The 10,178-nt window shown below is 35.5% G+C and overlaps 1 protein-coding gene across 2 annotated transcripts in view; it reads left to right on the top strand.

The window, feature by feature from the left end:
- The window catches only part of LOC121984358 (probable sodium/metabolite cotransporter BASS4, chloroplastic), a 28,615-nt gene extending 22,734 nt beyond the window's left edge, over positions 1-5,881 (top strand). For both annotated transcript variants that reach the window (XM_042537249.1, XM_042537250.1), the window contains exons 4-7: positions 128-213; positions 1,574-1,703; positions 5,461-5,562; positions 5,647-5,881. In XM_042537249.1, the coding sequence (XP_042393183.1) occupies positions 128-213; positions 1,574-1,703; positions 5,461-5,562; positions 5,647-5,721 (393 nt within the window). In that variant the 3' untranslated portion in view covers positions 5,722-5,881. The remainder of the gene's footprint in view (positions 1-127; positions 214-1,573; positions 1,704-5,460; positions 5,563-5,646) is intronic.
- Positions 5,882-10,178: the final 4,297 nt, after the last annotated feature.

Genomic DNA, 10,178 nt, shown 5'->3' on the forward strand with positions numbered 1-10,178 from the left:
TGTAGGAAATGTGGAAGAGAAGGAATTATTTTGTTGGGAACCCCAGCTGTTGGATTCTTACCATATTAGATTGCACTGTGTTTTGGTTTTTTTTTTGTATGTTTATTTGGTCTTTTTTGGCCTCCAGGTGCCATGGATGCAAGTGAGCAGGTCCAGACCTCTGCTTTTGACAGTTAAGCCTGCAGTGTTTGCCACTGCAGTGGGCATGGCAACGTATGTTTATGAACTTATTACATAGTAGTTATGTATCTGTTTGTTTTGTGGTTTTACTTGAACCCAAAGCTCCAGTTCCTCAATTTTCTTTTCTCAATGTTATTGGATGTCAAGGGACCTTCCAGATTCCAATTTGTTTTGGTGGAGGCCTTGCATTGATGACACTTGCTGTAATGGCCTCTAATATAAGATTCAATACCATCAATAGGGAAAATTCTCAATGACAATGAGGGTTGTGAGGTTCACCGAATTTTAAGTTACCCCTTAAACAATTTCTATTTCAAAATGAGTATGGTTTAGATTTAAAGGAAAGTTTTATAAAACGGTGGTTAGATATGCTATATTATATGGAGTTGAATGTGGCGCTATGATTTGAGCACATGAGCAGAAGATGAGAATTGTAAAGATGAGGATGTTGCGAGACAGACATGTATGTAGACGACCAATAAATGCTCTAGTTAGATGATATGAAACTATAATAAATGTACATATCAAACAAGTAGAGAAAGACAAAAAAATTAGTTAGCAATAATAAAATAAGATAAAATTTATTTAAATATAAATGATGATATAGTAGGGGATAGAACCCTATGACGTAGAAGGATTCATATAGCCGACCTCACTTAATGGGATAAGGTTTGGTTGTTGTTGTTATTTTAATAAGTATAGTTTAGATCCCATTCTGTGTAGATTTCAAGATTTCTCACAACAATTCTATGTTGAGTTTGACCGTTTGGAAAGGCCGTTTACATTGTTCTAGGCAATTTGGAGGATTGCATTAAAACTTTTCGATTGGAAAGGAATAAATGAGAGGATTGCTACCCTTGTTTCTATCGTCAGCTGTAACACAAAGGGGAAAAATGTAAAGAAAACCAGGTATCAATCAGTTGATTATTCAATGCTACAAGGTTTGCTGAGACTGAAGGACTGACGTTTAGTAAAATTTGATGAGCACTGAAGGCACCTTATCTTAGTTAAGCTATCTTAAATGATTACATTGCTATATTGACCTAATATGTTAGATTGCAATTTTCCAGCCTTCCAGGTAGGAGAGAAAACATGGTTTAAATTCTTCTTTCTGCTTCCTTCAACCATAAGTTCTATCATGTTGCATAAGAGCTTGACAAGTTAGTCAATCCATTGTCTCAAATTAGTCTCTCATTTTCTGTATCACTACGAAAGAACTCAGCAGAACAGAAACTACAATCTCCTCTTTCCAAATTTGTGAATATATGAATTAGGATAATTGCTATAGATATTTACATGAGAGTTATGTAAGTCTACATTATTCATATTAAAGTGAAGTCATTTGATTGATAGAATTCGCCTGTAACTTTTTATAATTTCAATACCCTTGCAGGCTCCTACATTTTTTGCTATTGGCATTCAACATCATTTCAGTGAAGAGCCTCTCAGTTGTTTCTGGTGGTGACAAGTCCATTTTCTCAAAGAATGAAAATGCTCGTGCAGTCATAATAGTTTCTAGTCAGGTTAGTTATATTTCCCCCTCATAGTTTTACCAATAGCTGTTAGAATATCTAGCGTCTTCGTGGCTTGTCATGTTCTCCTTTGTTTTCATTCTTCCATTTGCAGGTATCAAAAAGCTATGCTTTAGTTTCAATGAGTGTGACATCCCAATGCACCCATGTATGGGCATTTGGACGTTATAATTGACTATCCGGACCAACTGAAATATTGTGAATGTTTAGAGCATAAAGACAAAATTAATTGGCATAATATTCAGAATGTTTAAATTGTCTAAAATATGCTGGGATGATATTTATTAAAACTATATAAACTACTAAATGAACAAAAGAAACATACATCTCTAAAGGCATTTAAAGTTCTTCTGAACCAGCTCACAAGACTGCACTCCAAAATTTCAATAATTTTTTTTAAGTAAGATCAGTTGATACAGTCATTGTATAGATGCAGAATTTCCTTAGAGTTAATGTCAAATGGTTATTAAAATAAATATATATGTTGAGAGAAATATTGACAATTAGTTTTTGATTTGCATAAAACGTAGAAGCATGATTTGAAATCACCATGTTGGGTGGCAGTTGAAACGTATTGCAGAAATTTGATACTACTAGCCACATGTAGTTTGTTATGTTGCAACGTCAATCATGTTGAAGAGTATCGTGTTATGTCGACACTATAATACAACACAGGTGAAGGTGAAGATAATGTTATTATTTTTTCATAGCTTGTGCTATACAAAATAATGTTAAAACTGTAACATTCAAGATGAAACCTAAAGTTTAAACACGGGTATATAATTGTCTTAATTCTTCTTCTTCACCATACATCAAAACTCTCTCACAGTTTAAGATTTTGAATCTTAGGTAAAAGATAAAGAAATATTTTAGTGGGCACACCTCATAAACATAATTATATATAAACATGAAGAAAGTTCCAAAGTGCACCCACTCACTAGTGTGTCAATTGTATGCCATTGTCCTCATAAAGATGGCAAATCCTATTGTTGCTATAGCTCAGATTCTAATTAGGCATCACTGCATACCATAAATTTGTTACTTCTGACCTCTCAAAAAATTGTTGCCTTTTTTTCCTACTATTTATCTAGAAATAATAAACGAGCAATCCTAGTAAAATCCTTAGGTTTAGTTTACTAGAAATCTGAACTAGAATCCTATGGTTAACAAATTAAAAATTTTACTGAAATCTTCTATTAAGTAAACAAGAAACCTATCATATATTTAGATCCAGTATTAATTTGAAGATTTACTAACTACCTCAGACCAAATAGATTAATTGATTTCTCTTTGCAGTCAATGATCAAAACTCCGACACGGTTCAAGATGTTGAACCTTGGTAAGAGATTTATTAGTGTGCACACTTCATAAACATAGTCACATATAAACATAAAAGCATAAAACACATACCTAAAATATGAAGAATCTCCTGTATTCTTTTGGAGGGGCGCACTTACCCACCATGGTATGCCACTTGTATACTACTGGCTTTGTAAGGATGGTAAATCCTATTGTTGCCGCATCAGACAACTCGGATCCTAGTTAGGCACTGCCACATACCAGAAATTTGCTGGTTCTGGTCTCTCAAACGATTGTTATGGTTAATTATTAATTAAACAATAAACGTAGCACAAATTTCTCTTTCCTTAATCAGGGATGAAATATATTTGGGCTTGGGATTAATTCGAAGATTTACAACTACAATCAGACCAAATAAATTAATTGTTTTTATGCCAAGTTAATAGGTCCATTATCCTAATGATAATTTCAAGTTACTTGATGATTCCTCAAATTTACTTAGGTTGGTTAAGTAATAATTATATGAAATATTAAAATTCTACAGAACACATGGCTGATACAAATAGTAAAAGTTGCATTCTCTTAAAACATAATTATTAGGCTTTCATTTTAAAAAGATGATACAAATAATCAGTCATTTTTATTAATCTATCAAATTATAAATCTAATTATCAGAAAAGATCAGCCATGTAAATCATGTCAATTATTTTAGATTCTCCAATAGGCTAAAATGAGTGTTGCTTGTCCTATTTCTACACCTATTATTGTATGCAACTTCTCTACACCTTCATCCTCTCCTCTTATGGAAAATCCTTAGATGTATTGGAGTACAATATGTCACTATCACATGACTTGACATTGTTTTTGGGCTTGTCAGTTCATGCATGCTCCCTCTGAACAATATTGGAAAGGTGTTAAGAGGATTGATCTCTTTTTGTATTGTCATTCCTCACAAGAGTTGAATGCCTATAATGATGCAATTGGGCCGACTCTCCTAAAGACAAGCATTGTATTGGTGGATATGCAATATTTCTGGTACAAACTCTCATGTCGCATTGTAAAAAGCAACCTACTATAACTTGCTTAGGCACCAAGTCTAAACATAAATCTATAGCCTATTTAACATACGAAATCATTTAGCTTGAATCTCTTCTTTTGAAACTGCATCTTTCTACTGGTGTTACACCTAAAATATGGCGTGATAACATTGGAGCAATGTATCTTGTTGCAAATCCAGTTTGCATGCTCATATGTGGAAATTGATTTTCACTTTGTGCGAGAATGTGTAGCGGCTAAACAACTATCACTCTTGTATCTCTACAAAGGTTCAGCTTATTAACATCTTTACTAAGCCGTTATCCAAACAATGTTCTAATAGATTGATAACCAAACTCAAAGCTCTACACCTCGTATAGAGTTTTCCGAGGGTAATGAAGACAAAAATAGTAGTCCAGGACGATGATCATAAATTGATTCCAATTGACAAAGATATATCATATTCGGTGCTACAATCACAACCGTAATTATTGTTATTTCTATGATTACTAAGATTGCATACATATTCCCTATCACCATATTTGTCATAATATGTTCTATATATCGTTTTAGACAATTTGTATAAATATGATTAATATCTACATTGATAAATCAATGAAGTAATTATTTGTTTACTTTTCTCTCCTTTCTATGTTTCTCTGTCTCGATACCCTAACCATATTCCTCCAGCTCGACCTTACCGAATACTTGCTCTGGTAGGTTGCTGGAAGGTCTAACTCATTTGTTGAACTTGACCAGCTTTGGTAGGTAGCTGGAAGGTCATGACTTTGAACTTGACCTTAACTATGTCAAAGTATTTTAAATAGAATTATCAGTTAATTAGAATTTCATTTTAAACAGATGATACAATTAATCACTCAATTGTATTAATTAATCAAATTATAAATCTAATCAGCTTCATTAAGATTCAGAGGTTAATCACTCAATTTCCTGGCAAAATATTCTTTTTGGTTTTTTGGTATAAAAACAAGTAATTTTGTTTAAATAGTATGAATATGTTTTCTTGCATGACCAATATATTTTATAGGATGTAGTTACATATATTAAAGGAAAAAAGAAGGCCACAGAAAATTATAGTTAACGGAATTAAAAATGAGTTAAGGGATTTGATATTATTATGGGTAAAGTTGCCTTGCATAAGGCTAAATAGAGGAATGAGTTGCATTTGTAGCCACTTCAAATAGTTAGGATAGACGCTACTCTCTTTAATTTGCGAGGACGGCAACAAAACCTTTTGTTTTTTAGATTGGACGGTTTAGCTGATAAAAAGAACAAATGCCTTGTTCCCTTTTAGGCACCGTGGCTGATGCTAAAGAAAGTCTTAGTACTAAATTTAGCATTATAAAGATTGCATTCACTGCAAAATTATCCATCCTGGTGTGTCATCCTGCAGAAAACTCTTCCTGTATTGGTTGCTGTGGTCGAGCAGCTCCACGGAGCACTAGGCGAGCCTGGACTTTTGGTCCTACCCTGCGTTGCTGCGCATATTATACAGGTGAAATCATTCAGTGAAGTTTCTTTTAAATTCATGGATGTTCCTTTTCACATGAATCACATCTACATGATAATTCTTCTGCAGATTATCATTGATTCGTTTATTGTAAACCTATGGCTGAGGAAGGATCAAATGTCTGCTGCGACAAAAGAATTTTAGAGCCTTCATAACTACTCCAAAAATTGATCTGCATACTAAAACTGATTGCCTTGATTTTTAAGCTCATACTTCTTTTAGATGACCTTTGTTAACGTTGTCAGGCTGTGCGTTGTTTATGATTACTTTGTATGAATGTTTATGCCTAAATCCTCATCTCCAACATATACTTTTTGGTTTGCGTTGGTAGACGGGTTTCAAATGTCACATGAACCAATTAGTAATTTATTTATTTTTATTTTTAAGATGTTTTCGAAATTTATGCAAAGTATAACTAACTTATTCAAATTGACTTTTTAATTAGGGGTGACAATTCGGTTCAGGTTGACGGGTTCGGGTTGACAGGTTGACGGGTTAACAAATGGCAACTTGAATCCGACCTGATTATTAATTCAGGTCAAATTATTCAACTTGAACTTGATCTGTTTATTTGTACTTGACTTGAATCTGATCCGTTTGACCTGTTTGATCCGTTTGACTCGAACATGATCTGAATTCATTAAAGAAATTTTATATATTAAATTAAAAATTAAAAAAAATATTTATCTACATAAATTGAAAATTCATATTATAAATGATAAGCCATAGTAACATTGCAATCAATAGCATATCTCTATGTTTAGGGTTTTTAACTTTTTTTAAATTTATAATTTTAGTTTAAATTTATAATTATTTATAAACGGGTTTGTGGGTTAATTGGGTCATTTCAGGTTGATCCGAATTTGATCTGTTTATTAATTGGGTCAATTGGGTCGATCCGATTTCGATCCGAATCCGAAACTACCCAACCCTAACTTGATTTTTTCGTGTTCGGTTCGGATCATGTTTTCGTGTCGGGTCAAAAATTGCCACCTCTATTTCTAATTAATTTTTAATATGAATTTTATATAATTGTTGTTTTATTTTTTTGAAATTTAATCTGAAATTTTAATCAATTTGATGAATGTGAGGCTTGAAGTTGTTTTGTTAATGCACTATGAATATATATAATGTCACTAGTCTGTGTGGAAGATAAATGCACCTTATAATACTCTAGGGTTTAGAAAAGACAATGCAATGATTTGTCAAACATCTAGATGAGGCTAGTTTCTTGTAACAATTTTAGTTAAAATATTTTTAAAAGTATTACATGATGCAATGATGTAATACTGATCAAGAGTGGAAGATAAATGCACCTTCTAAGTCACTATATCTAGAAAACACAGTAATAAGTTATCAAACATCTAGATAAGATTAGTTTCTTGTATAAATTTAATAAAACTACTATGAACATATATATGGTTTGAACTACTGTATGATGCAATAAGATTAGGGGTGGAAGATAAATGTACCTTCGAACTTCTAAGGGAGCATAATGTAATAATTTGTCGAACATTTGGAAGAGTCTTAGATATTTATAGCAGTTTTGGTCAAAATTGTTACAGCATATATAACTTTAAAACTACTACATATTGCAATCCTTATTAGGGGTGAAATATGCATCTTCCAACTTTCTATAGTCTAGGGCAAATTTGACCCTAGTTTGAACTAATGGTTCGACAATTCAAAAAATATTGACTCTTTTCATAACCTTGAAAGATAGTTATAGTTCCTGGTTTGGAATCGTTGAATAGGTTTTCATTCACAATTCATGATGATTTAAGGTTATTATTTATATTTTAATTTTTAAAAATATAAAAAATTTAATTTTATTTAACATGTCTACGTGTCTCATTACGTATAAGAAAATTAAAGTTTATGTTGTTCGCTTACTTTTTTTTTACTTTTATTATTTTAGGAAGTTATGTTTACTTTCATTTTTTATTCTGATTCCAGTAGTGATAGTTCTTTTAATATCAAAATCTAAGATTAATCTTATGAAAGTTACATTCTTTATATATATATTTTTACCATTCTCATCTACTCGTCAAATAACATTTGAGTTTTTAAAGAGTTAAAAGCCAAAATAGATTATCTTTCATACATAATATTGTTAATGCAGTTAGCACTAATAATTTATTTATGAAGTATACAAGATTGAAAGATTTGATGAGACTTGACGTAGTCCAGCTAGGTTGATAATTAGCATAGGAAGACTAGATAAGTTGATATTGTTGGATCGAGACGCGCTAGAGAGAGAGAGGGGGGGGGTGAATAGCGCTCGTGATTCTAACTTTTCATATTTGAAAAACTATCGAGTAAATGCAGCGGAAATTAAAACACAACACAGAAAGACCCAAGTGTTTTTACTTCGTTTGGAGCCTTGGGCGATTCCTATTCCAAGGTTCACATTCGTTGAGCGTTTACTTCGGGCAATCACTATAAGCTCGGAAAAGGTACAACTTTAAAGTACAATATTAAAATTGAAATAACAATTATACCGACAATGAAAAATAGCAAACTGAAACTTCTGGTTGTCGGAGTTTTGTTATAGCTTTGTCGAAACGTCTCTTGAGCAGCACACGGAAGAAGGGTTGTCGAATTGTGATTCATGCAAGCTGCTGGTTGAAACTGCCTTATAAAGGATGTTGAGGGGCCTTCAAGCCCCTTGAGGGCGCCTCCAATCACCGGGTCAGCCGCACGTGGATAAGGCCTGACTTCTTCGTCGCTTATCAACTTGAGGGCGCCTCCAACCTCCAGGAGGGCGCCTTCAATGTCATCCGATGCGTCTCAGCACTCCATGAGGGCGCCTCCAGCTTTGCTGCACGTACCTCTCAGCCTTTGCACTCGAGACGCCTCCAAGCTCCATGGAGGGCGCCTCGAGTACTGTTCATTCGAGGCAAAGCTTACTCCTTTTGTTGGATCGTGAATTCGATATAGGGGAGTGAATATCGATTTAAAATTTCAAGAGTTTGCAGTGGAAAAAAATAAAACGAATGACACAAGTGGTATTACTTGGTTCAGAGCCTTTGACGACTCCTACTCCAAGGCCCGCACACAAGAGTGCTTTCGATAGGCAATCACTAATAACTCGAAAGATTATTACAAGCTAAGTACATGAATTAATTAGCAAAAAAAGAAAGCCGACAATAAAAAGAAATAGAAACAGGAATAACACTTTTTGTCGGAGAGCTTTTCGCAGCGTCGCAGGAGCACAGAGGAGTAGATCTTTCGTTGTTGTCTTGATTCCAGCCTTTACTCTCATTATATAGGAGGTTCGGAGCGCCTGGATCCTTTCGGGCGCCCTGAATATGACGTAGCTGAGCCAATCATGAAGCTCCACGTGTCGACGCATGAAATGGATAAAGTTTACTTTCGGGCGCCCGGATCCATTCCGGGTGCCTGGACCTCAGGGCGCCTAGATCTATTCCGGGCGCTCGGACCCTGTTTTCCAACAGCTTCCTTCCTGCAAGAAAACGTTAGTCTGGAGGCAAATACAAGATATATATCCTGCAAAACAAAGTATTAGCACAGTTTAAAATCAAACAGAATATTAATTAGATTCCGTCTCCTTGAGATCGGAATTTAGTCACGATCTCGACTTAGATATCAGAAATGGATCTAAGTCGGATCGACGCCTAATGTTCCATTCCCGGGAACGCGTCCTCACAGTCACTCTCCTCCAATGACTTACCTTCACTTACCTGCCAGACGTCTGGTCAGCCCTTCGACCTGTTTGGACTTTGTGTCAGCTACTTGGTTAGCCTATCGACCTAGCTGAGCTTTCCTGCAACACTGAGTTAGCACAATATTAACAGAATTCAAGTATATCCTAGGGTTACCTCCTAGGGTTGCCTAGCTTCACTCACTAGGACTTCCATTGCCTGGCTTCACTCACCAGGACTTCCTCCACCTAGCTTCACTCACTAGGGTCTGGCTTCACTCACCAGGACTTCCTTCACCTAGGTTCACTCACTAGGGCACGGCTTCACTCACCGGGACTTCCACCACCTAGCTTCACTCACTAGCCCGGCTTCACTCTTCCACCACCTAGCTTCACTCACTAGGGCTCAACTTCACTCACCGGGACTTTCACTTTACCTAACCTTTGGTTAGGACTTACCTTTGCTAGTCATCTAGTTCTGACTAGACTTCTCTCTCCCAAACATCAAGTCCTGTTTGGGTCAACTCTTGGTCATATTGTCAAATATCGAAACCCTAGAGGTCAATTGCACCAACACCTTTGTCCCTGCAACATATGTTAGTCCCAAAAATACCCTACAACATGAAGTTAGCACATAATAATAAGGTAAACAAAGATATTTAACAGTCACCGGACTGTCTGGTTCTGACTTCGAATTTCCGACCAGAAACCCTAGGTCGAACCGACGCCTACTGTTCTCTCTTTGGGGAACGCGTCCTCAGCTACTCCACTCAGGAGAGTATACCTGTTGTCAGACCAATCCTCCAGACCGACTGGACTTTTGCTCAGCACCCGAGTCTTCAGGTCTTTCCGCTAGACGTCCGCTCCACGACCTGCCTAGTCTTTCACCTGATTCTAGGACTTTTGCCCGAAGACCTTGACCCGCTAAGGCTTTTCG

This window comes from Zingiber officinale, chromosome 5B (genome assembly GCF_018446385.1).
Source record: "Zingiber officinale cultivar Zhangliang chromosome 5B, Zo_v1.1, whole genome shotgun sequence".
In the NCBI taxonomy this organism is placed as follows: Eukaryota; Viridiplantae; Streptophyta; class Magnoliopsida; order Zingiberales; family Zingiberaceae; genus Zingiber; species Zingiber officinale.